Source organism: Rhinolophus sinicus, chromosome 1, assembly GCF_057876585.1.
Source record: "Rhinolophus sinicus isolate RSI-liver-muscle chromosome 1, RSI-T2T, whole genome shotgun sequence".
In the NCBI taxonomy this organism is placed as follows: domain Eukaryota; kingdom Metazoa; phylum Chordata; class Mammalia; order Chiroptera; family Rhinolophidae; genus Rhinolophus; species Rhinolophus sinicus.
The window spans coordinates 23,964,954-23,992,480 of record NC_142501.1 but is presented as its reverse complement, the minus strand read 5'-3'; the positions used below and the strand labels follow the sequence as shown (position 1 = coordinate 23,992,480).

Genomic DNA, 27,527 nt, shown 5'->3' with positions numbered 1-27,527 from the left:
CCGCGCGCGAACCCCACAATCGAGTCCTCCGCCGTCCCAGCATTCCCTGCGCCCCACCATCGAGAGCAGCTTCCGGCGTCGCTGGTGTAGGTGGGTGAAGAAGGAGCGGGCCGTCGGCGCTCTGTCTCACTCCCTCGCGCTCTCTCGGGCAACATGGCGGGCGTGGAGGAGGCAGCGTCCTCCGGGAGCCACCTGAATGGCGACCTGGATCCAGACGACAGGGAGGAGGGAGCTGCCTCTACGGCCGAGGAGGCAGCCAAGAAAAAAAGACGAAAGAAGAAGAAGAGCAAAGGGGCTGCCACAGGTAAGGGGGGTTTTGTGTTTTCCTAGTCACCGCCAGGGATGGCCGAACGGCTCGGCTCAGGCCCGGCGGGAGTGACTGGGACAGGGGACTTGGAGCCGTGGACTGGACTGATTCCCAGGACTTGAGTGTGTGTCAAGGGCGGGCTATAGGTTTCCAGTACTAGGGAGACGCGGCTTCTCGTCCTGTGTGGAAGCTGGTGGGGGCGAGGTGGGGGAGAAAAAGGTACCTCAGCTGCTTGTGAGGTAGCTCTGGGGTCGGTAGGCCCGAGCCTCTATATTGCCGGAACTCATCCCCCACACGGACGGTGTAACGGACATGAAGCTGTGCACGGGGCCCATCCTTACCACCCCCTTTTCGGTTTGGCCTCCTCAAAAATCTGATTCTGACCCGTACAGCCGCCTCTCTGCTGGAACATCCTGGGCCTTATTTTCTTCAGGGTGGCGTTGAAGTGAGCAAGTCCTAGTGCCTTGACTACACCTTCCATCCCCGATCACAGAGGGATTTTTGTTGTGGGCCGCACTTTTGGCGTGTGTATGACCACGCACTCATGTCACTTTGAGTTGTAATTGCAGAATGTGTGGTGGTGGTGTGAATTTTCACCTGCAAATCCCACAGCATCATCAAGCTTTAGAGCTTTTAGGTTTAAATTATGTTTCATTTGCAGACAGTCCAGATAGGATAGTCTGAGGAATTTCTCTAAATCCACTGGTAAGGCAAGGGAAACAGGTGAAAGTTTGTACTTGGATTATGAGTTAGGAACGTAAATATTTTATTTTGAGAAGTCATTATTTTCATTGCACCAGGTCCTTCATTTTAGGAAAAATTATTTGTACCTGTTTTAATTAAAGTCAGCCACAGAAAGAATGAATGAAAAATGGAGAGGCCAGAAGTGATGAACGTTGAGTTGAGAGGTTGGAATTCTAAAAATTTCTGAAATTTTGATTAGATGGGAGTTGAAGGGGAAGAGTTGTAGGTGCTGGGATACTTCCAGAACAAAATTTAGCCCCAGGACATAGGCTACTGGCTCTTCCTGGCTTTCAGATGAAGTCCAAACTTCTGTTTGTCATGTAAGGTGTTTAGCAGACTGACCCTAATGTATTTTTAATATGTTAATGTATCTGTCAACCATTATGAATTCTCTCTAGTAAGTAGCCAGAATGTCACATCATTATATGCTACCTGGTAATGGTGTCTCTTTCTGCATGAAAATCTTGATCCTCTGACTAGATTGTAATCACTTCCAGAGCAGGGGCCTGGTCTTTTGCTTCGCTGTTCAAGAATTTTGCTTTTTAGTAATGGAATGTCTTTTTCTGTTTATTTTGATTTTAGCCAGTCTAGCTTGACAACTTCTCTTTTCATGAATCCTTAAAGCCCGTAGGGTCCAACAGAAATCCTCTTCTTAACTAAGGCCTTCATTACTTACTGCCTACGTTAAGTACCTGTTTGGTTAATAAAGTATTGTAGTCTAATTGTTAAATACTTTAAAAAGTTAAACTACTTAAGGATAGGGACCAACTCACATTTTTGTTTATCCTTTAGCTGCTTACAGAGAGAAAGTGTAATATTTTGTTGAATGGACAATACAACTTAGATATGGAAGATTTTTCTCTGTCATTAAATAAATTCTATTATGATCACAATAATATTTCTGTTTTTGTTTCCTAAACATTTATCAGGAAAGGACTTGTGTGTTCTGCAGTATCTTTAGAACATACTCTACTGGGAAAGTATCTATTAGGTTTGATTTATGTTATTGTATTCTATCAGCAGGGCCACAGGAACCTGACAAAGAATCAGGAGCCTCAGTTGATGAGGTAGCAAGACAATTGGAAAGACAAGCATTGGAAGAGAAAGAAAGAGATGATGACGATGAAGGTAAATCATTAATTTGATGTTTCTGATTAAGAAAAGCAAGAAAATACGACATTCTTTAAATAAAATCTACTTATATATCCTTATAGTGTATTATTTGATGTTTTTCTTGACAGTAAAGCTGCAATTAATGTCACAGATAAAAAGGAAAAGGTATTTATTAGCAACTCTTTAAAAAGTTGGATATATTGAATGACTGCTTAACTTTAAAAAATATACTTGGTAAAAGGCCAAGAAGTGGGTGAGATTATAAAACTGAAGGACTGTTTATTTAACATTTATTGAACAACTAATATGTATTAGGCACTAGCCTAGGATCCTTGCACATGCATTCTTATTTTACTCTCACAAACAAAAGTAGGTGCTCTTCTCAGGAAATGATAGTTACGTGATTTTCCCAATGTGACACAGCTAGAATGTGTAGACTAGAGCCAGAGTTTCAAACCTAGCACCTGATTCCAAGTCTATTCCTTTTACTCTTTGTACCAAACCTGCCTTTCTTTATTTTCAAAGGAGCATATTGGAGTTTTTCTAAACTATTATAAATTCTCTGACCTTAGCTCTGTGTGGTATTTTGGTGCTATTAGATTTCTTTAAAGATGGCAATTCTTGGAATTCTAGGAATTGATGCTATCAGTAAGACAATGGATGGAGTGATTATTATTATACTATTATATGATTTCTTTTGGCAAAGCGGAATTGCGGCTTTCCCATTCTCAATTATTTACTGCTGTAACCTACTGCTGTACCTCAAGCCACCTTGGGCTTATGCCTTCCAACCCTTAGCAACAAATACATACTGTGCTATAATTATGTTAGGAAAATGTAGAGTTGTTTTTCCTTTAGAGAGATGTTCTCTGCCTTTAAGGAGCTTATAGTCCAAATTTGGTGGAAAAGGTACCAAAATTCAAGGAATCACTAGCTTTTCCATTTCCTTAAGCAAAATTTTGTCCATTGTACCTTTGATTATACTTCAGATTATGAACATACTTTGAGGTCTTTAACAAGAAAGGGGTTTATAAATTCAAGGTAATTAATATAGGTTGCTGTAGACCCACTATGTGTAGAATATCACAGTGCTGATCTTGAGTGTGCCTTGGTCCGTTGCATCTCTGCTAAGTTGTATGAATCTCTTGACAATGAAGGGGAAACTTGCTTGTCAGATTGGAAATCTTCTGTATATTAAAGAAGACGTTAAGAATATTAGTAGTTTCCTCCAGTTTGGGCTAATTGTTTTCCTAATTCTTTTTGATAGTCAATATCAGCCAGTACTACTAACCTGGTATGAGAGGTCTCTGAGGGGGTGGAAAGCTGGTATTTCAGAATCTTTGTTCTAAAGGAAAACTGGTGGCGTGGTGGAGAGAAAACATAGAGGTGAAAAGATAAGCTGCAGTAGTGTGTATTGAAATTTGGAGGTGGAATTGTGGGCTAAATGCTGAAGGAAAGCTCATTGGAATGAATGGGACTTGAATAAAATCAAACAAAAAAGACCATTTGGGGGTGGAACAATACTGAGAAAGTATTCAAAGTATAGTAACAGTGCAGACTGGCTATTTGAGATTTATTAAGGGAGCCTTTGAGCATTTTTAAAAGAAGAATTATGAAAAAATAATTTAGTCTTCATATATGTGCAGGATTATTAGAAAAGAGGAAACAAACAGAAAAGGTAGGGAGGGAGATCATTTTGGAGACCATTTAACAAAGCACAGACGTGGTAATGGCAATTTAAATTGGTGCGCAAAAATGAGAATGGAAAGGAAGGGTCCAATGGTACAGTGGTTGGGGAAGCAGAGTTCAAAGGACTTGAAGACTTTCAATCTGGGAAAAAGGAAGGAGGAGAAGCTTTAGTAGACTCCAGGGGTTGAACTTAGGTGACAGATGTTGGTGCTGTTGACTCACATGGTGAAATAGGGAGGGGAGAACTGGTTAAGAGATTGGGGGAGGGGGTTTGCAGGCAAAGAAGATGATATTGAGTTTAATTTTAGATGTGTTTGATACTGGGGGTATTGGTGTGAAAAGTTAACTGTGATCAATGTGATAGAGGTAATTCATTCAATACAATTTTAAGTCAGGTTTGTTAAGATATGATTTGCCTAGGATAATATTCATTCATTTAAAAAGTGGACTTTACATTTGAGAGCGGTTTTAGATTCACAGCAAAGTTGAGCAAAAGGTACAGAGATTTGTCATATACCCCCTACCACCAAGCATACATAGCTTTTCCCGTAATCAACATCCTTTATGAGTGGTGCCACATTTGTTACAAGTGATGAACCTACACAGACATGTCATTATCATGTAAAGTCTGTAGTTTACATTAGGGTTTACTCTTTTTTTTTTTTTTAATCGGGGAAGGGGAACAGGACTTTATTGGGGAACAGTGTGTACTTCCAGGATTTTTCCAAGGCAAGTTGTTGTCCTTTCAGTCTTAGTTGTGGAGGACGCAGCTCAGCTCCAGGTCCAGTTGCCATTGCTAGTTGCAGGGGGCGCAGCCCACCATCCCTTGTGGGAGTCAAGGAGTCCCAACTAGCAACCTTATGGTTGAGAGCCCACTGGCCCATGTGGGAATCGAACCGGCAGCCTTCGGCATTAAGAGCACGGCGCTCCAACTGCCTGAGCCACCGGGCCGGCCCCACATTAGGGTTTACTCTTGATGTAAGTTCTATATATTCACCTTTTTAAGTGTATGGCGAGTTTTGACAAATGTATGCAATTGCGTAACCACTACCACAACCAAAATATCAACCACTTCCGTATAACATTTCCACCTCCACAAAAAGTTTCCTTGTGCTTCTTTGTAATCAGTTCTCTTGCTCTACACCCTGACCCCTGGAAACTACTGATATCTGTTCCTTTAGTTTTTTCCTACAATATCATATAAATGGAATTATTATAATATACAGCTTTTTGTGTATCTGGCTTGTTTTACTCAGCATAATACTTTTGAGAGTCATCTAGTTGTTGCATACCAGTAGTTCATTACTTTTTATTGCTGAGTGGTATTCCAAATTTGTTTATCCATTTACTAGTTGATGGATATTTCCAATTTTTGTCTATTACTGTGAGTATTTGCGTATAGGTCTTTGTGTAGACATGTTTGCATTTCTTCTAGGTAAATACCAAAGACTAGGGTTGCGGGTCATACGTTGAGTGTATGTTTAGCCTCTTAAGAAACTCAGATTTTTCCAAAGTGTCCGTACCATTTTGCATTCCTACCTTTATCAGCAGTGGTGGAGAGTACTGGGTACTTTGGATCCTCATAAGCACTTGGTGTTGTTAGTCTCAAAATTTTAGCCTTTCTAATAGGTGTGTAGAGGTATGTCACTGTGGTTTTAATTTGCATTTTCCTAATGACTGATGATGTTGAACATCTTTTCATGTTTTTACTTGCCTTTCATGTTTCTTTGGTGAAGTGTTCATATCTTTTGTCCATTTTTCAGCTGGGTTGTTTGTTATCTTATTGAATTGTAATAGTTCTTTATATATTCTTGATATAAGTTCTTTATCAGATACATGTTTTACAAATATTTTCTCCTGTGCTAGTATTTACAACAGAAAAGATTTTAATTTTGATGAGGTCCAGTTTATTCTTTTGCTTTATGAGTCATGCTTTTATCCAAAAAGTTAAATAATTGTTGTCATGAAGATTTTCTCTTATGTTCTCTTCAAGAAATTTTGTACATTTTTAGCTGTTAATGTTTAGGTCTGTGTTCCATTTAGAATTATTTTTTGTATATAGTGCAAGGTAAGGATGAGGTACCTTGTTTGCATGTGGATGTCGAATTGTTATTCAATAAATATTAATTGGTTTGGACTCAAATAAATGTGAACAGCCTCTGCCTGTTAAAAATTTCCTGGGATGTTGTGAAAGAAAGCCATGTAAAAACCTAAATAGCAGCATGGTATGATGGGTAGAACTATAAACATACATAGTTTAATATTCAGATCCTGGCTCTACCACAATCCTGGCACCAAGAGTTCAATAAACGGTGGGTGTTATTCTTGACTAAATACAGACCTTGTGTATTGGATAAAGTAATTAGCCTCAGAAGGAGGATTGAGTATCAAAGAGAAGTTTCATCTTAGCCCATTTTAAAGATGAAGAAACCATGACGGAGAAAGGCTACATAATTTGCCCAAGGTCACAAAGCTGGAAGGATTTTTAGTGTGTATGTAAAATGATGTGCATCGTGAAGCATGGGTTGAATCTAGTGTATGTAGCAGTCTGCTAGATATTGAATGTTCATCCAGAGCAAAGACTATGTTGTTTACTATTCTCTTCCTATTGCCTGTCACTTAGGAACTCAGCAAACGTTTATTTGATGAATAAAGAAGGTTACTGTTAAAATTGTAGTACAGAGTATGTGAACTAAACTATATGACATATGTGGAAAGTGAAAGTTGTGTTTTCCAAAAATCTTTCATGTTATTTTTGTTAGGCTTTTGAACCTAGAAACCAATAATGAGTAAGTCAGCAATATTTGTGTTTCCACTGTGTTCTTGTTATTTTATAGGATTGAACATAAGAAATTACAATTTTGAAAGTCAAATACTGGCAATTTCCTATGACTCAACCCATTTAAAGTTGTAGATCATGTTACCTCTCTCTTTGCTAAACTGTTGTTTCCTGTTTCTCATTTAGGTAAAAATAAATACAAACAAGATAAAATAAAAGAACATTCATTTATTGAATAGACGGAATATTTATTACGTGCTTGACACTGTGCTTAATTTAAGAAATGGTGTCTAATCCTTAAGGAGCTTACAGATGAGTTAGGGGTCAGTGTAAGCCAGTGATTACAATTTTGTGTGATAATTATAATAGAAGACTATAGTAGGTAGAATGGTGAGAGAATTTCTATGAAGGCCCCTACTTATCAGTCTGGAAATAAAAATGGAGCTCTTTGAGCAGAAAATGTAAGCAGTCATTTCACATTATTTTATGGGTATGGATTTCACTATCTGAATTTATTGATACTAATCATGAGTTACTGCCATTAGGTGAAACATTTAAAAGAATACTCTGTGGTGGGCATACTATTAAACTGTCAACTTCTAATTGAGACAACATCCTATTCATTCCTGTTTCATAGCAGTTTGACTTATGGGTGGATTAGCGTACTTGAGAAATGATTGTTGAAATTTATTAAGTAGCATTTTTAGAAATTCAGACACTTAAGTCTATGTTTGATACCTTTATTTAAAATGCTTTAAGTCACTATTTAATCTTGGCCGTAATAATATCCTTTATCTTCTCTCAAAGTTCAAAGGTATGGGCATAGAAGATTGTTATAAAAACTGACGGGCAGATCATGGCTATTTTGGGTACTCTTGCCAACTATTTTTCAAAATAGTTCTTAAACCTCATTTTTGGATATCAGAGAATCTGAGAACTCTGAACCTAGGAAAAGTAATTACATCCTCTGATTTTTGTGTACAATTTGACCCAGAGGGAGAACTTTTTCTCTAGTAATAACTGTGCAGGAAAATATGCTTGAAAGTATGAGATCCCAAATACCGCACACTGGGTTAAGAATCAGGTGATATATTCTTGGTCCAATTCTGCCATTTACCATAAGGTTGGGATTATCTTCGGCATGTCCGTTAAACACTCCTTGTTACCTTATAGGGTTGATATGAGGCTCACATGAGGTCAGGAAATACAAGTGTTCAGCTGCAAAGCATGTGTGAACTGTAGCTAGTATTATTTGAAGCCACATAGTCATTATTGGTATTAAGCTAACACTAGTTATTTTTCCTAGCTTTTAAAAATGATGTTATTTAATACATTTTTTTATTCTTAAAAATATTCAACATTTATTAGAGTAAGTCAAAGTAAAGTTTACTAGTGTTTTTGTTACTTGTTTTGACAAATCAGTTCTGATACTTAAAGCTAGCAATATACAAAATTCTAAGAATATTAGGTCAACTTTGTCATGCTATTTAAGATGCTGTGTGTATGTGTGTGTGTGTGTGTGTGTGTATACATTTGTCCTTTTGTGCTTGCGTCATTCCTCTGTTTATGAGCTTTAAATGAATATGTACTTGAAATTGTCTTTTCTTAGATGGAGATGGAGATGGAGATGGCGATGGAGACGGAGCAACTGGAAAGAAGAAGAAGAAGAAAAAGAAGAAGAGAGGACGTTAGTATCCTAATTTAATCTTACTTGACAGATTAGAAGTGGGTATTGACCAGTAAGTTTGAAGTTGCTTAGGATCCCGGTATATGTCAGGGAAATAAATTTAGGCATAATAGAGATAGAATTTAGTGAAATGAAACTCATAACCGTTTTGCAAGTACTTTGGTTTAACAATCTTGATGGCGTTTATTTTTGGCTGTTAATTCAGCTAACGGATGTTAATAATAAGTTGGTTACATTTTCCTGCAAGTTAGGGATGAATTCCTAAAAACTTTATAATTTAAAATTTGAATAGTTCAAATAATAATTCTGTCGGGAATGACTAAAGTGCCACTAAGTGGTTAGGATAAACAAAGTTTGCAGTTCACTTGCCAGCTTTGAAATTATGAGATTCTTGTGAATATTTAATGCGGAATCCCATTATTTAAAATTTGTCCATATGGTGAAATTTTATTAATAATGTTTATATTGCACTGTTTCAGATTCACTTAAAATATGATCCTACTTGTGTTTTGTTTCTATAAATGGCATAACCAAACATTTTCAGGGACCTGAAACTATTATGGATACTAAGGAGAGACTGTATAGTATTGGGGGATAAAGGTTGGGTTAAGAATCACAAAAATTCTAATCTTGAATGCCTCTTGCACTGTTGGGGGCCACAGAGTTCTGGTTATACCTTCCTTTAAAATCTTCCAGGCTAAAATTTTAGGAATCAAAATATTGGGGCTTAACTTCCATTTTTTATCACCGTGTTGAAAGAAAAACTTAAATTATTTATTAAGAAAGATGTTGGCTCTGTAGCCATTCCCCTGATATGTCTCCAAGTAGAGATGGATAGCTTTCTTTCTATTCAGGTATCTGTGCTTGTTAGACTCTTCTACTCATAGGATGTTAGTTCTGCCCCTAGCATAGTCTGTATTTAATGAACATAGGTTACTTGCATTACAGGAATCTCCTAGGAATTATGATGTCATATTTCCTCCATTCAAAAATTGTTAAAAGTGTGCCTGTGAGACATGGTATTACCCAAGAATGGCTTGCGAGATATCTATTTCTTGAAATGCTCTAAACCTGATCCCTAATGAAGGTAGATAAGCAAGGAGGAATGTTAAAGAGTTGCTTTGTATTTATTTGCTCTTGGTTGAATTCTTCCACCCTGACAGGTGTTTTAGTATGATGCCATCAGCCTTTATTATGCCTCCTCTGAGGATGTTATTAAACTTACTGTTCATTATACTTCTTTATGAGCACTCTCTTTTGTCTGGTCTTAGTATCAAGAATAATTGTGTTTTTGCTGAGTAGTTATTATTTTGTCTCAGAAACATCATGAACTGTGCAAATAACCTAGGTTTTGTTTTGGTTTGGTTTGGTTTGTTTGGCTACTGGTCCTTAGAGCCAAATCTGTAGTTTTGTATTAGCCTTATTTCAGGTTCTGTTTTGTTTTTTCCGTTTTTTGATTCTTGCCTCTCTAATTTACTTTGAATATGTCTCTTATTGGTTTATTTTAGATATCCTTGTAAGCTATCATAAATCACTTCTAGAATAAACGAAATAATGTGTGTGGGCAGTTCACTGTCCTCATTTTCTTTATCTATAAAGAGAGAATTATAAATGATAATGATAACAGCAGTACAGATTATTATAATTATTCATAGTTTTAGATAATTGGATATAGTACATTATAATTTTCAAAGGTTATCCAAAATTTTATCTGCTTCTTCATTTTGTAGATGAGAAAACTGAGGCTTGGCACATATAGCCATTTGTCCAAGTCACAACTAATAAGTGGTAAAGGCTAGATTTCAACTCTTGATATTTTGATTACAGATTCTTTATTCTTTCTCTAATGATCATTTTGAGTCTCTTAAGTGTTCTGTCTTAATAATTTGTGGACAATATTAAAGGCATCTTTATCAGATTTGTAGATTAGATAATGCTGAGAGTGATGAGATAATACTTTGACAAAAATTAGTATTTCAAAAGATTGGAAAAACTGAGACAATTGGCTAATATTAACAAGCTGAATAATAGGCATATATCAAGTTAATACAGGGTGATAGGGTTCTAAGGATTGGAGTGCTAATTCTTTGTGAACCAAAAAGCAAGGAGTCTTAACTTTTCAATAGCAATAGGATTTTTAGAATCAGTAGTATAGTCTTATACTAATTATACCTTTTTGGACTTTTAATATAAGTCAATTGTAGAACCAACTTAAAAGGAACATTGACAAATTCAAGATTGCAAGTATAGGTGAAAGTGTTAAGAACCATATCTCTTCAAATGGTTTCTCATCATAGAAAGGAAGGCATCAGAAATGAAAAGTAAAATTTTTAAACTATAAAGAATCAAGCAAGAATGAACAGATGAAAGTAATAGGGAAACAGATTCGTATAGGAAGAGCTTTCTAACAGTTACAGCTCTCCCAAAATGAATGGATTTAGTTTGGAAGATAGTGACTTCCTCCACTGTTAGGAGCTCAGTGCCAAATGTCAGTGTGAAACAGGATTCCTAGATTTGAATGTGAGGCTAAATTAGATGACCGCTAAGATTTTTATTTTTATTTTAAATTATAACGTTCTCTCTTAGGAGGAACCTGAAACTGTGTTTTCCAAGTTTACTTGCCCATAGAACACTTTTAAACATTATATAAAGAGGGAAAACCAGTTGATGCTCATGATATTGAGCATTTGGATTGAAGGAGGGAACCAAAAAATGGTTTCATAGATAAATGATTTGGCTCAATAAACAGTCATTTTTACTTATACACATCCTTTTTTCCCCCATTGCAGAACAAAAAGCAAAATATGTGCTAAAATTTAAGGCAAAAATCAATAACGTAAGACCAGTAATAACCAAAGGGAAACCACATACTTCAGCTCTGTAGTTGGTAAATGCAGCAGGTATACATTGAAAGGCATATATTACTGCATAAATTAACTCACGCAACTTATTGACATTCCTTGGATACAGCATTCATTACTAAAAGGTAGTTCTTCATATAATAAGAACTATACAACTAGTTCTTATAGATTTTTTAAAAGCTTTAGAAGACAAATCTCTAGGTACCTTTTAAAAGCATCTTGAAACACTGGTGTCTTAGAATATAGCTTGGGAAATAATGTCTTTAAAATGTACTCGTAGGTATTGTAACTTTTTGAGTATCTGTAAATTTGTATATGGTTACCTAAAGTCTTTTAGTATTGGGTATGTATACTCTTAACTTTTATACCTAATATACCATTGAAGTAAGTTTTTTACTTGTTTTATTAATACATAAAAGCTTTATATTTTTACTTTATTATTATAGGATTTCTTTCTCATTTTCTTGTTGCTTTTTTGATTTTCATTTGTGAAAGTCAGCCTCTATATGTTATTCCTTTTCCAGTATAGTAAATGAAGACAAAAACATGAGAAATGTGCTTTCTGCCAAGGCATATACTGTTTAAATACATAATGGAGTTCTGAGGAATTGAATATTTTTATTCCCAAGCAATAGTAAATCCGAGAGGAGGGGACCAGCATAGTGTTTTTAATTGTAAGATGACAGCAAGGAGGTTCCTTAAGATCAGGACATACGACAACCATTAGGAACTAAGAAAAACTGTAATTATAACTGCTTAATTTTATTTTTAACTACAGAAGTTAATGCTTTATTTGTATCTCACAGCAAAAGTTCAAACAGACCCTCCCTCAGTTCCAATATGTGACCTGTATCCTAACGGTGTATTTCCCAAAGGACAAGAGTGTGAATACCCACCCACACAAGATGGGTAAGGATCATAAAATAACTTCCAGTTTGACTTTATTAAAGTTGTGGCTTAGCAATAAAACAGATTTGATTTTTCTTAGAATTTGCTCCTCTACCTTAATAAAAGCTTGTGAATTGGTTGCAGAGAAGATACAGTAGAAGCCCTCTTATCCAAAATGATTGGGACCAGTAGTAGTTTGATTAGTCGGAAATAAAAAAATAGTTTGTTAAAGTGGGGATCACAAAAAAAATATTACAAAAATCTTTAATGATAAAAGTTAACTTAAAACAAACACTTGTTTTTCATCATTCTTGATATTTGAGCATGGATTTGCATTGGATTCCACTTTTCCCCCCATAAGCTGTATCCGTAATGCATTGTCCAAGAGTCTATTCCATTTTGAGTTTCTGTGAAAAGCAAGAACTAAGTGATCTGAGGGCTGGTCTCTGTATCTTTACTTTTTTTTTTTCCTGAAACCATTTACAGTTCTTATCTTTACTTGATTTGACAGAAGTATTTTTTGATGATTTGCCTTTGTTGAGATTTTTCTGAGTAGTCAATTTAGTTTTCATAGAAATCATTATTTTATGTAATATATAATTAAAGTATGTAATTATAGTAATAAGTACAGATGACTCACACAGGCCTGAGAACAAATCACCTGATTTTTTAGAAGTGTTCTAAACGGATACATTTCAGCTGGTCAGCAGACACTCATAGTGGCTTTATGCAGACTGGTTTAGAGCATGGAAGCTGGGACTAAACTATCTGCTTTTGAATTCCAGCTCTAGCACTTATTAGCTTTGTGACTTTGGCAAGTAATTTATGTCTGGTTTTATTTCCTCATCCACAAAAGGAGCACTTCATAAGGTTGTTGTGAGACATAATAATGTATGTAAAACACTTAGAACAGTAGCAGACACATAGTAAGCAGTAAGTAGGTGGTTAGCTGCTGCGTTCAAGAATGGGAGCCTGTTACTCACTAATAATTCAGAACACAGTGGGCATTGGTCAGTATGTTTTACAGAGGGTATCAAGAGCCTTAATTGAGTGGTTGCAATAGTTGGTTAAGAAAGCTTCTACTGTAGCATTGTTTCATTTAACTGTAAAGGCATTGTTTTTCTTTAAAATTAGAAAAGAACATGATATTATTATATTTTTTACCCCAGTCTTACAGAATAAGACTGCAAAGTTGTGGAATTTTATGGTATGGGTGTGTTTTCTTTAAATTGAATTCATCAGTCAATATCCCAGAAGCATCTGGTTTTAAAGTGTCACAGACACGTAACTTTACATTAATTTCATAAATTTTCATAGTACATATGATGCGATCACATTTATTTTTAAATATAATTTTTTTTTTTTTTTTTTTTTTTTTTTTGCTTGTTCCCTCTTCCTTCCCTTCCAGACCCATGTAAGCACCTAGCAGGTAGCCTTCCATATTTTTCTATGCTCATATACGTGTAAACTATGTCTGTTTATGTAAGAAGAGTGCTTTGGTCATTGTTTGTTTTACAAAAATGAAATCATAGGCACAGTTTCCTCCACCTTGCCTTTTTCATTTAGTACTACCTCTTGGAAGTCCTTCCAAGTCAGTCAGAATAGCTCTGTAATTCTTTTGAATGGCCTTATAATATTCCATGATGTGAATATACCATTCTTGATTCCACCATTTTCTAATAGATGAGCATTCCCTTTGTGTCCAATATTTTTTGCCATTATAAACCATTCTGCAGTAAATATCTCTCTCATATATATATATATATATATATATATATATATATATATATATATATACATACACATATATATACACACACATACATTTGAGTGTGTGTGTGTGTGTGTGTGTGTGTGTGTGTATCTCCTATGTGCTGGCACTTTTATTATGTGACAGTTTTCCAGGAATATGATTGCCGAATCAAAGAATATTTAATACTTTAGTTTATGATTCCCAGACTACTAGTGATTTTGAGCATCTTTGATTGCTGGCTTTGTTCTTTTGCGCTTCCAGAAGCTTTACTTATTATATACAGTATATGTTTATATTTTGTACTTCTGGGTTCGTAGCAGTCTCTTAGATTTTCTCAAACTTTTTATTTTGTGTTTTATTACATTTTTAATTGGTCTGGAATTTTTCATGTAAGGTTGGGAACACTAATTTTATTTTCTTCCAAATGGATTGCCAGTTGTGCTGGAGTTGTTTATTAAATAATTCATCCTACTGAACCGAATGACCACCTTGCCATATACAATATTCTCATATAATGGTACTACATATTTTCCATCCATGATTGGGAATCTGCGCATGCAGAGGGTCGAGTTAAGTTATATACGGATTTTCGACTATGTGGGTAGGTGTTCAAGGGTCAACTGTATATTCTCATATAGTGGAACCAGTTTTTTTATTATTTATTTTGTTCCTTTGATTTGTCTATTTCTATGCTAATACAATTTTGATTTGATATCAGAAACTATATTTTGATAATTTGATAAGGCAGTCTTTCTCCTCTGCCACATAAAACCAACCACAGTTTTTTTATACTCTTTCTTAGCTCTTTTTCAGTCATATAGTCTTAACACACATACCCACAGAAAAATGTGCTTGTTAGAATTCTGATCAGAATTGCATTATATTTATGTATTTGTTTTTAAAAAGAATGACAGTTGTGTCACATTGTCTTATCCAGTATCATGATATATTTTCCCCACTTTGATTTTTTTTAAGGTAGTTCATGGCCCTTCTTGTCAAATTTATTATTATGTGTTTTATGATACTGTTATTGATGTGAACAAGATATTTTTGCTTCTGTTTCCATTTCTATATGCTTATTGCTCGTGTAGGAAAGCCATTGGTTTCCTATGTTTGTTAACAGATTGTTAATATTTTTAATGCTGTGAATATGGTGGAATGGTGGAACACTCAAAGTAATGTTTTATAAAAGAAAAAATATTGAGATTTCATCAATCTTAAAAACTACTTTTTCCTTTTTACTATCATTTTCTATTGCAAATTAAACGTTATATTGGTAGAATAACTTCTGTTTTTGAAACAATAGTGGAAGATGTTAATTATACATTATAATATCTCTTGGGATAATACTTTTCTTAAAAATTGAAAGCAATGCTGTGTGCTATCCTGGAGAAATACAGAAGAAATTACGATATTGTTATGTTTGCTTTTTAATAAATCTCAATATTTTTTGACATTCATAAAACTAGTTTTGATTATTTGCAAATAAATCAGAATAGTCTTACAGATTTGGTAAAATATTAAATATAGTTCTGTATCTTGCCCTTATTGTTTTTCTTAATAAACTTACTGAAAATTTCATGAATTATCACAAAGAACTCTCACCTATGTAACTACCACCCAGGTTGAATACATTATTTTAACTTTTTATTTTGAAATAATTCCATTCTTAATAGAAATAGTTCCATAATCTGAGAATAGTACAAAGAACTCCTGCATACCTTTAACTCAGATTCTCTTTAACATTTTGTCTCTTTTATTCTCTCAATGGAATATGACAATTATACATATTATGTGTGATTATACAAATAGCATTCTATTTTCTCCTTGGAAGATAGAAAGATAGAAGTCAAATGTTATATTGGTGAATCTGTATACATACTATTTTTTCTGAACTATTTGAGAGTAGGTTATGCATTTTGCATGGACTACTAGATAAGTAGATACTGTGTCCTTTTTAGGGTTGTCACATCTGGAGGCACGATGTCATTTTTTATCACTTGGATAACGCATTATCCAGTTTCTCTATAGTGTATCAATACAATTTTTTCCTCTTATAATTACTAATTTGTGGAAGATTACTTTGTGAATATATAAATACCTCATTCCTTATGCACGTCCTCCTCGCATGTAGCATCCGTAGGTAATCTTGGTCTGAATCAGTTTTTACTATGATGGTTGTTACCATTTTTTCTAAATTACATTTTGTGTGCATTTCCTGTGTTATTAAAAATTTTTGAAACATTTTTAATGGCCATAATGCTATTCTATTTCTGTTATCTAGCATAAATTTATTAGCTATTTCCCTATTTTTGAACATTTATACTGCTTTCAGTTTTTCATCATTAGAAAAAAAATCTGTGGTGAATATCATAGTATATTAATTGGATCTGATTTTTCTCTTATTGTGGATCTCTAGAAGTAGAATGAAGAATTATTTTGAAGTTTTTAATATCTATTTCTAAATTTAGTAGAAAATATTTTGGGGAAAAAATGTTTACACAGAATACATCATACATATTCACTATAGAAGAGTTAGCAAATACAGATAAGCAAAAATAAAAAAAAAACCAAAAATCTCCTTAATTCTGCCCATAAATTAAAACCACTGTTAACATTCTGGTATTTCTTCTTTTGAAGTCTCTCTATATAAATGTCTGTTATAAATACCTGGGAATGTTTTTCATGATAGAACTATACTGCAAAGAGCACTGCTTTTAAAATTTGTTTTCATGTTAGTAAAGAAACCCCCGGTACTTCGAATGGCTGAATAATTTTGCACGTCTGTGTGCATGCCATAATTTATTTGTCCAGTCCTCTCTTATTGGACATAGTTTATTTCTAGTTGTTTACTATTGTAAACAATGTTAGGATAAGTATCTTTATGTTGTTTTCAACTTTTGTAGTGAATTCCAAACAAAAAGATTTAAAGGTAGTGAATTCACTGCCTGGATTAAACAGTTCTTAACATTTTACCATATGTGCTTTATCTGTGTATATGTATGTGGTTTTTTTCTTACTGTTTTTTGTTTCTTTTTGCCTGGGCCATGTAAAATAAGTGTCATTTATTTTGAGTCCTCATTTCTAAAAACTTCAAGTATCTCCTAAGAATTCAACATTCTCCAAATTATCATATCTAATACTACCAGGTGTGGCTGTGGTATGTATGCCAGAATTATGGCCCATGTAAAACATGAAGAATTGTGATGTATTTTGTTTAAAAATTGATCTGAGAGTATAGCCAGTACTCTTATGCCTGAAAATAATTTAGTCTTAGAACATTTGGGTTCTTGGTTCCCAGGAAAGATTTTTGGGTTCATGGAAGAAAGGGTTGGAGTTACAGCTAGAGGTCAAGAGATTGTGACTTGTCTGTCACAGCAGTGAGCAACTACTGTATTTTGCCATGCATAATGCGCACCCACATTTTTGGCCCAAACTTTCAGGGAAAAAAAATCTTTTCTTTTAATTCGAATTTTTATTTGTTTACATTTAGGTACTTGGGTGGTTTTTTTTGTATTATAAAAGAATTTTAGCATTTTTTTTTAAACAGATTATGGTACAAGAAATTTTATGTAACAAATCATAACAAAACACAAGGACAGATACAAGGTACAAGAATTTTTATGTACCAGTAACAAATTTACGATACTTATGCATCATAGAAGGCCAAGACCTCTTCTTCATTTCATATTTATCGTAAGATCAACAAAACTGATTATCGTATTCCAGGGTATTATTTTGCATATGATATCGTTATTGATTTCTAGAGTTAAACTTTTCATTCAGAAGCCTAAATAAAAGAAAAACATTTATACACACACACACACACACACACACACACACACACACAGATATATACATATACACACACACACACACAATTAGACTACCCATGTATAATGCACATCCTTATTTTTCCCTCACCAATTTGGGCAAAAAAGTACATTATACACGACAAAGTATGGTAAGTGTATTGCGGATGAAAAATAAGGATGAGCCACATCTTGAATATACTTTTTAAGTATCTTTTTTTAAAAAGATTTTATTGGGGAAGGGGAACAGGACTTTATTGGGAAACTGTGTGTATTTCCAGGACTTTTTATTGGGGAACAGTAGTGTTTTTCCCAGGACTCATCAGCTTCATCCAAGTCAAGTTGTTGTCCTTTCAATCTTAGTTGTGGAGGGCACAGGCCAGATCCAGGTCCAGTCGCAGTTGTTAGTTGCAGGGGGCGCAGCCCACCATCCCTTGCATGAGTCGAACAGGCAACCTTGTGATTGAGAGCCTGCGCTCCAGCCAACTGAGCCATCTGGCCACCCGAGAGTTCATCGGCAGCTCATTGACTTCGTTCTTGTTGCGGAGAGCGCAGCTTGCTGGCCCATGTGGGAATTGAACCGGCAGCCCTCTTGCCCAGAGCTCATGCTCTAACCAACTGAGCCTCCCGTCCGCCCCCTTTTTAAGTTATCCTATTCTAGCCTGAGGGTGTTCTTTTCAGTACTTTGATCAAAAGTTGCCTCTTGAGTTTTCACTGTCCCTGTAAAAGTAATTCATACGCATTTAGGTAGTTACGAAGTTTAAAACACCTTAAACTGATACTGTAATATTTCAGTTAACTGATAAAATCAGTAGATAGATCCAAAATACATTTCCTCACAGAAAACAAGCCAGAGAAGCCTTTGTGATGCTTTTTAAGTACACTAAGTTCACATAGAACAGCTCCTTTGGGTGTTTGTAGCAAATTGGAGGTGCTAGATGTTGGCACACAGGTAGCTGCTGTAGTACAAAGTAACTGTAATGAACTTAATAGTGGCATGCAGAAAAACTCAGAAAGAATTTTGGTGTCTTAACATAGGGGCCTATAGTTTAGAGCAGTTGGGTGAACTGTCTCTATGATGGGCCATATAGTAAATATTTCAAGCTTTGAGTATTATTCAGTTCTGCCCTTGTAGCAAGAAAGTAGCTATAGACAGTATGTAAATGAGCTGGCATAACTGTTGCAGTAAAATTTTATTTACAAAACAAGTGCCAGGCTGCATTTGCCTGCAGGCCATAGTTTGCCAGCCACTAGCTCTAAGGCAGTAGGAGTAATTCCTTGAAGACATTACTTTTATACTAAGTATAATTTATATACCTCAGTGATCACTGAATTGTGAACTGTATATTCAGTATTTATTAAGAATGTGTGAAAGCTTTTAACTTCTAAAAAGATTGTCATTTGAATACAGTTACTGTTACGAAAATACTCTCCTTAAAGGGAACCAGTAGATCTCCTCATTCCCAGATACTGACAGTAAAAATCTGTTTCTCCTGGCAGTTTTAAAATGTGAACCATGTCCTGCAAGGAAGATTACCTTTAATATATACGTACAATTAGAAAAATCCGGCAAAAGTCATAACATTTTATGCTTTGAGGAAGGCTTATGTAGATTTTCAGGTAAAGTCTTTGGATTAGTGTCTGCCCTATTGGTGAAGTTAAATGCTAATTTTTGGTGTGTTCTTTTGAAGTTTCTTAATGTGTATATATATTACCTTGGGTGGAAGGGTGACTTATTTCTTCCACCTACTGATTTCTAGGACTCTTTTCTGACTTTTCTGGTTCTCTCCTTTTGTTATTTTCTGTGGCAGGGTATTGGTCCCTCTGACTGAATGGAATTTCACTTGAGGATATTTTCCCCTAAGATTCTTAGAAAAGGTTTAATTTTATTTAACTTGATTGCAGGTGTGTGGCTACTTGTATTTCAGAAGTTTTGCTGACATTTAGTGAAAGACACTAAGTATATAATAGTTTTACCTCAATTTTATTAGTATGTTTTTATCTCTCAGCTTTTATGCTTGTTATGCTGTTTCTTATATGACTAATACTATGCTATGCATACTGTAAAGGCGAACAGCTGCTTGGAGAACTACAAGCGAAGAAAAGAAAGCATTAGATCAAGCTAGTGAAGAGATTTGGAATGATTTTCGAGAAGCTGCGGAAGCACATCGACAAGTTAGAAAATATGTTATGAGCTGGATCAAGCCTGGGATGACAATGATAGAAATCTGGTAAAAGGAATCTGTTTTTGTAAGAACATGATAAAAAACAAAATCTTTTTTTAAGAGCTGATTTTTCAATTGTAATGTTTGGCTTTCATTTCTACTTTGCTGAAACTTTAAATGAAGCTTCTAGAAATGTCTTCTAAATTCTTGTAATATTGATGTAACAAGAAAACCATAAGAGGACATTTGTACTTCAGCCATATTTTGTACTCGTACACTCGTGCAAATGTATACATCACTGATTCTTATTTTCTGTCTAGAAATCTAATACTTTGCTATCTAGCAATTCATACTAAATTAAAATTCTTGGACACAAAACATTTATAATGCAGTGAAGAAACTAATGAAAGCAATTATTTCTCCAGTTTTCCTCTTGAGAAATAATTAGCTGTAAAAGGCAACCTAATTCTCTCAGACAGTTTTCAAAATATGTAGCATTGAGCAAATAAATGTAATCAGCATTTAAATGTGTCTTAAGTCAAGAATGTTTCTTCCTAGGAAACTAATTTAAAAATGGATTGTGTCATTTTGTTTCTCCAGATTTCTAGTGGAATTAAATTCTTTATCTTTTAGAGATGAGCTTCTATTTTCATAGCTTCAGAGAACAGTTATTTAGTCACGTTCAGAAAGTGCTCACATCACTCCCAGAAAGTAATTTAAGTTTTAGTTAACTTGCTGAATATTAAGAGTTGTATGTTATGCAAGGTTGTACCTTATATGAAATATAAAAAGTAAACAAATTTCCGTATTATTTTTTAGTGAAAAGTTGGAAGACTGTTCACGAAAGCTAATAAAAGAGAATGGATTAAATGCAGGATTGGCATTTCCTACTGGGTGTTCTCTCAATAACTGTGCTGCCCATTATACTCCCAATGCTGGTGACACAACAGTATTACAATATGATGATATCTGTAAGATAGACTTTGGAACACATATAAGTGGTGAGTTCTTCGAAATTTTCACCCCACTCTCTCCCTAAAAGACTAGTTTTGTCTCTGTTGGATGGGGCTGTAGATAACTGAAATCCCAAAATTTCTTCTTGATGCCTCACTTTTCACGAGAGTGAGGCAGATTTTGAGATTTACTTTAAAGCATCCTACTAAATGGAGTATAATGAAAACTAACGTAATTGAGGTTTACCCTTTATATCAAGGCATGAAAAATAGAATCTTACATTTCTTCAGGTCATACTTTCAGGCATTTATTTCTATAATAGCAAGTGCTGACTGAGAACCTTTAAGTTTACTAACCTTTTATATACTTGTTAACTTTTCTAAATCCCTCCCCCAGCCTTATTTTATAAGTACCTTTTTAATCTCACTTAACAGGTGAGAAAGCAAAGCTTAAATACTTACCTGCGGTTTTACTAAATTAGAGAAGCTGGACTGATGGCTAACATCTTGTAGACCTACGCATTTTCTCTGCCTGCATTGCTATTTCTTAGTTCCCTAGGATTTTCTCACTTTGATTTGTTTCTGTTTATATTTTTGTGCAACTGCCTAAATACTGAATTGGTGCTGTCTTGAAGTAATATATACTTACCCTGGAATTAATCTTTTCATTCCAAAACCTTTATATGTAACTTATTTATACTTTTCCCCCCTTTGATTATGAATGCTTTATGGGTACTTGGAGTTCTGCTTTCATTTGAGCTCATCATTTTATTTTCCTGTTAACTAGTAAGGGTAATCAATAGAGTAGATGCTATGAAGTAGATAAATTGACTAGCTGATAAGTAAGCTTAAAGAAGAATTTTCTCTTTCAGGTAGGATTATTGACTGTGCTTTTACTGTCACTTTTAATCCCAAATATGATACATTATTAAAAGCTGTAAAAGATGCCACTAACACTGGAATAAAGGTACGTGAACTGTAAGCACCATTTCATTAAACATATTTGGAGCACATTATAGCCTGTTTAATGTTTCAGGGCTATGTAAGACTGGCCCACTGCCCTTAGGGTTTTCAGTGGGTAATTATATAATTATATTAATGTTCCAAAGGTTTTTATAGCGGAAGTTATGTGCCAGGCATTTTTTCTGATTGTCCTTATTTTAAAATATTAAGAAGTTAAGTTGCTGTAAAATTCTATGCTTTGAATAACAAAGTATACATTACTCTGTCTTAAGTGTGCTGGAATTGATGTCCGTCTCTGTGATGTTGGTGAGGCCATCCAAGAAGTTATGGAATCCTATGAGGTTGAAATAGATGGGAAGACATACCAAGGTGTGTTGTTTAAAAAAATGTATTTTATTTGAAATGCATGTGACCTTTGCAGAATTAATTTTAAAAAATAGTGTTGAAGACTTCTTTGGGTTAGCTTCTTCATCTTTACATCTTGGGACTATAAAGAGGGGAAATGAGAAAAGGACCTGCTCATGGTAAGAATATGTGGTCACTAGCTGGGAACTGTCTCCAAGCTCCTCTGGTAACAGATAAGAAGACATCTGGGAATTTATTCCAGGGTGGCCAAAACACAGACTAGGTTTTCAGAGACTAGTCTAAGCAAGGCTCAGAGAGATGCCAGAGGCCCTTTCCATTGATGACTCCCACAATTTATTTTTTTTTTTAATTCAAAATTGAATTCAAAATTTAAAGGTCAGTTACAGTGGTACCTTGGTTTTCGAACGTAATCCACAAGTTTTGAAACGTTCAAAAACAGCCGACAGCTAGGCCTCAGGGTCTTGCACGCAGCGGAAGCTGTGTGACGTTCAACTTCTGAGTCGTGTTCAAAAACCAAAGCATTTACTTCCGGGTTTACGGCATTCATAAACCAAAATATTCGTCAATGGAGACGTTTAAAAATCGAGGTACCACTGTAATTCCTTGTGTGTCCTTCCTTTAATCTGTATTCCCTTTGCCTCCTGGTCTTTCCCAGCCACTGCCGTAGGTACACAGTCCCAGAGTCACCTGTGTGCTCTGGTACTCTTCACCAGCCCATTTTTCTCTGACTCCCAGTATCTATCTGACCACTCTTTAGGTACCATCCTTCCTAGTCTAATAGACTTGTTGCTCTCTGTAACCCCTGTTCAAATAACTTACAGAATATTTCCTGCATTTCCTTTAACCAAATCCCATCTCTCCTTTATAGTCCTTTGAGTGGCAATTGTCGTGCTTCCTCGCCCTTCAGTAAATTCACATCACTCAGCATTCTTTGCATTATGCTGTTGATACTTACAAACCATTGTATTTCCACCAACTGCAAAAGTGGTTCTTCCTCTGAGACCTGACAGTACCTGTTCTTGTTGCTCTCATGCAGTTTTTTAATCCTATGAACGTTCGTGCAAATCAAAAAAGTCTTAAGGCTTCTCATACTTGCATGGGAGGGGTTACGGGATAATGAAGAAAACATGCTTTGGGGTCTGGCAGGTCTATCTTTGATCTTAAATAAATCCTCTAACCTCTAAGAACACAAGGCTCTGACTGAAATAAGATTGATGATATCATGGGTTTTTTTGTTTTGTTTAGAAATGTAAATTTTATGAAAGTGCCTGACATTTATAAATATTCAACACATATTTGTCATTTCCCATCCCAATGGTTATTCAAGTCCCTTTCAAATCATCTTCCCTTCTATTTTCTCCTAATTCAACTTTGGTTGGCTTGCCTTTTAAGATATATTAGGTGATAGTTCAGTCACCACATAATAATCTCACCCTGCAATATTGTAATCCTTACTATCTGCCACTAAGTATAACATTTGAGGTTCTAGTCTTTTGGCACCCCTTTTTTGATATCAGTTATTGTACTGATCAGGGCTTTTAGTTGAAGGTGACAATTCACTTTTACTAGTTTAAGCAGAAAGGGTATAGACAAATCATGACATTGGGAAGATGAGGAAATGGATGATGGGTAGGCTGAACTTGCAGAAGCAATTCCCAAAAACCACATAACAGAACTGGGCCATCAAGGGAGGGATTTTATTTACCTTGAGCAGGAAGATATAGAATTACAAAGTTACCTTCACAGCTATTGGTCCCAGAATAATTAGCCTATTGCTCAAATCTGTATAATATAAAAACGGATACCCCTTTGCCCTGCTTTTTCTGTGTAACTTGGTTATATGTTAGCTTTTATTTATTTATTTATTTATTTAAATTATTTTTTGTTTAAAAATCTTTTTTTAAGAAAAAAAATTTTTTTTAATTAAATGTGGTTTTTCATTTGCCTGTGGGCGCAGTTTGCCGTCTTAGAGAAATAGTAACACTAGCTGAATTTTAAATAAATTTAGCTTATCATTTATATGAGAAGGTTTTTTTAAAAAACTTATTTATTTTCAATGCGTTTTTCCAGGACCCATCAGCTCCCAGTCAAGTAGTTGTTTCAATCTAGTTGTGTAGGGTGCAGCTCACTATGGCGCATGTGGGGATCGAACCGATAATCTTGTTATTAAGAGCATCGAGCTCTAACCAACTAAGCAGCCGGCCACCCCGAAGGAAGATTTTTTTTGAAGAGCCAGTTGAGAGTTTTATTTTTCTGTACCACCCCCTGAATTTGTAACATACTTGTCATTGTTTCGGTTTTTACAGATTTGAAAAAACCTTGCTACCTAACTCTGTCCTAGAAGAAAGGTAGCTTATAGGGAGGATTCTAGCACTATAGGACTAGTTTTTTTTAAAACCTGTTTTAAAAATTGTGGAATACAGTAAACAGTGAAAATACAACATAAGACTTCAATCACACAATTATAAAAGCTATGTAACCTTACCAATCGAGAAATAGAATATTGCCAACATTCCAGAAGCCCCCATCCTATATAGCCCTTCCCAATTGCAGCAGCCTTCTTCTATTAAACCACTGTCTCGAGTACTAAAGTATTTGCATTTGCTTTTCTTCATGCCTTTTACCATCCAGTCATGTATTTCTAAACAGTAATACAGTTATGCTTAATTTTGAACTATATATATATATATATATATATATATATATATATATATATATTCCATATATATAGAATTGCACAGTATATGTGTAATTGTGCTGCCTTTTGCTCATTTGTTCTTTAGGTTTTATTTCAGTTCAGTGTATCTTTAGCTTTTTGTTTTTATTGTTGAGTAGTGTCCCATTGTGTGAATACACAATTTGTTTATTCTATCATTGATCTCAGGACCTTAGCATTGTTTAGACTTTCTTTTTTAACATTTGAAATGTTGACGTAATAAAATTAAGGTTTCAGAATCCTATCATTTTGACACAGAGTCCTCATTTTTGCATTACCTTTTAGTTCATAACCATAAAAATTCATAATGTTCATGTTTGTAATCATTATGTACATGGCATTTCGACTTTTATTTATTAACAGTACCTCCTTAGATGACCCTCATTGTGTCCTCATTACATAGTTTATTCTTTTTCCACCATCTCCCCTTACTCCCTTCTAGTTTTAATCAGTAACGTTGTAATAAATGTCTTTTTATATTAGTTTTCCAGGTTTGTATTTTAACTACCTTAATGTGAAGTTATTTAGTAGAGCCATATCTTTTTTAAAAAAATAAATGCTTGAACTCTATACCTAAAGGCCAAGAGATCTGTTTGTGCTTCTAGAGACCCTGAATAACTTACGTTTTTTTTTTCTATATGTCATGTCAGTGAAACCAATCCGTAATCTAAATGGACATTCAATTGGGCCATATAGAATACATGCTGGGAAAACAGTGCCCATTGTAAAAGGAGGAGAGGCAACAAGAATGGAGGTGTGTATGCCATTAATACTGCTCTTTGTGAAGCATTTTGATTTTGATTTTTTCCAAACTAAAGTTAGTGAGGGTTGAATACATAGTATGTTGAGCAAAATGAACTTGCCATCCATACTCACCTTGACAGGAATTGGGCCATGTGAGTGCAAATTGTGTCTAGCCAGATCAGGACTCAATCAGCTGTGGAAGTTGGGTATGTCAAGTTTACTCAACCCTTAGTGAGTATTTATTGAATATCTTGTAGGTGCTAGTCTCTTGAGTAGGCACTGAGGAAGTAGTAGTGAACAAAATAAAATTCCCTGCCCATGTTAAAGCCTACATTCTAATAGGAGGACACAAACTGAAAAGTTCTAGAGATAAAGCAGGGGAAGGTGGGTAAGGATTGCCGGGATATTTCATGTTGTTTCTTATATGAAGTAGGGAGTACCTCAGCCTGAAGTTAAAGTAATGATAATTTGGTTAGTTCTGAATTTTTCTTGTCTATCCTTGACCCTAATATATTTTTTAGGAAGGAGAAGTATATGCCATTGAAACCTTCGGTAGCACAGGAAAAGGCGTTGTTCATGATGATATGGAATGTTCACATTACATGAAAAATTTTGATGTTGGACATGTGCCAATAAGGTGAGAGACTCATTTTTATATGACTAGTGAGTTACTCTTCCCAGTTAACAGCATTTTCAAGATGTGACACATATTCACAGTGGTAAAGACAATTTTATTGTCTTACAATAAGTTCTGTGGATTTCTATAATACAGCAAAGAAATTGGCCTGTTAGTAATTTTAACTGAGATGAAAATGATATAAGCAAGTATTTTCTATAGGTCCAGTTTCTAATAATCGTAATAATTTCAGAGATTATCATTTTGCTGGCATTTCTAGATTTTTGTTCTTACTATTTACCTACTTTAAAAAAAATCTTTTTGGATAAATGGTTAGGATAGATTTACAGCTACTTTATGTGCAGGTATTTCAGCTTGATGCACAAAAGAGGAAATTCCCACCATAATACTGTTGATGAGTCTGTACGGAGAATTTCACACATGCATAGACACGTAAACAAACATAAGATAGCCTTCAGCTGGCTTCCTATTCAGCTGCTATCTATGATTAGGTATGGGCTATTATATATCCTGGCTTTTGAATGTTGAAAGAGGCAACCAAAAGTTTTTTGAACTTTAATTACTACGTAAAGCCACAGCTACAGTTTGAGTTTTCCTTAATGGGGGAAATGAATTTTGGTAACTTTTTAGCCTAGTATTAATGTTGTATTTTCTCCTCTTAGGCTTCCAAGAACAAAACACTTGTTAAATGTCATCAATGAAAACTTTGGCACCCTTGCCTTCTGCCGCAGATGGTTGGATCGCTTGGGAGAAAGTAAATACTTGATGGCTCTGAAGAATTTGTGTGACTTGGGCATTGTAGATCCATACCCACCATTATGTGACATTAAGGGATCATACACAGCACAGTTTGAACATACCATACTTTTGCGTCCAACATGTAAAGAAGTTGTCAGCAGAGGAGATGACTATTAAACTTAGTCCAAAGCCACCGCAACATCTTTTATTTTCTAAGCTTTGTTGGAATACATTATACCAGAAATAATTTGCAACATGTTGTCTGTTTAACAGTGGACCTATGTAATGCTTTTATCCATGTTTAAAAAGGAAGGAATTTGATCAAAAGCAAGCCATCTAATGTAATTAACCAAGGAAAAAGCTTTCAGGACTTTCAAATGTTAACTGTTTTTCTCCTGTCTAGAAAATGCTATAACGTTGAGATTAGTTAGGAATGACATACACGTTTTGTTTTGAACACCTAAGAGATGCTTTTCAGGTATTTATATTGCCATATTCTTAATTGAATGCTTTGAATGACTACATTCAATTCTGCACCTATACCTTTGCTTTTTAACCTTCCTGGAATCCATTTTCTAAAAAATAAAGACCTTTTCAGATCTGAGAGCTACA

The 27,527-nt window shown here is 35.0% G+C and overlaps 1 protein-coding gene across 2 annotated transcripts; it reads left to right on the top strand.

Annotated features, from left to right (window-relative positions):
• Window positions 1-69: 69 nt before the first annotated feature.
• Window positions 70-27,527, top strand: METAP2 (methionyl aminopeptidase 2). Of its 2 annotated transcripts, none has more exons than XM_088797423.1 (11): window positions 70-304; window positions 2,075-2,179; window positions 8,242-8,319; window positions 11,987-12,089; window positions 19,703-19,864; window positions 20,618-20,799; window positions 21,624-21,718; window positions 21,987-22,083; window positions 25,447-25,550; window positions 26,062-26,177; window positions 26,840-27,527. In XM_088797423.1, the coding sequence occupies exons 1-11, from the start codon at window positions 154-156 to the stop codon at window positions 27,090-27,092; spliced, it is 1,446 nt and encodes a 481-aa protein (XP_088653549.1). In that variant the 5' UTR covers window positions 70-153; the 3' UTR covers window positions 27,093-27,527. The 2 variants fall into 2 exon arrangements, with proteins under 2 accessions (XP_088653549.1, XP_074182274.1); XM_074326173.2 differs by having other exon boundaries at window positions 72-304; window positions 2,072-2,179.

Bases quoted from the DNA above. Each gene is read 5' to 3' on its own strand.
- METAP2 (XM_074326173.2), top strand. From the start codon at position 154: ATGGCGGGCGTGGAGGAGGCAGCGTCCTCCGGGAGCCACCTGAATGGC. The intron at 305-2,071 runs GTAAGGGGGGTT...GTATTCTATCAG, and splicing joins GAGCAAAGGGGCTGCCACAG to CAGGGCCACAGGAACCTGAC. The intron at 21,719-21,986 runs GTACGTGAACTG...CTCTGTCTTAAG, and splicing joins CCACTAACACTGGAATAAAG to TGTGCTGGAATTGATGTCCG.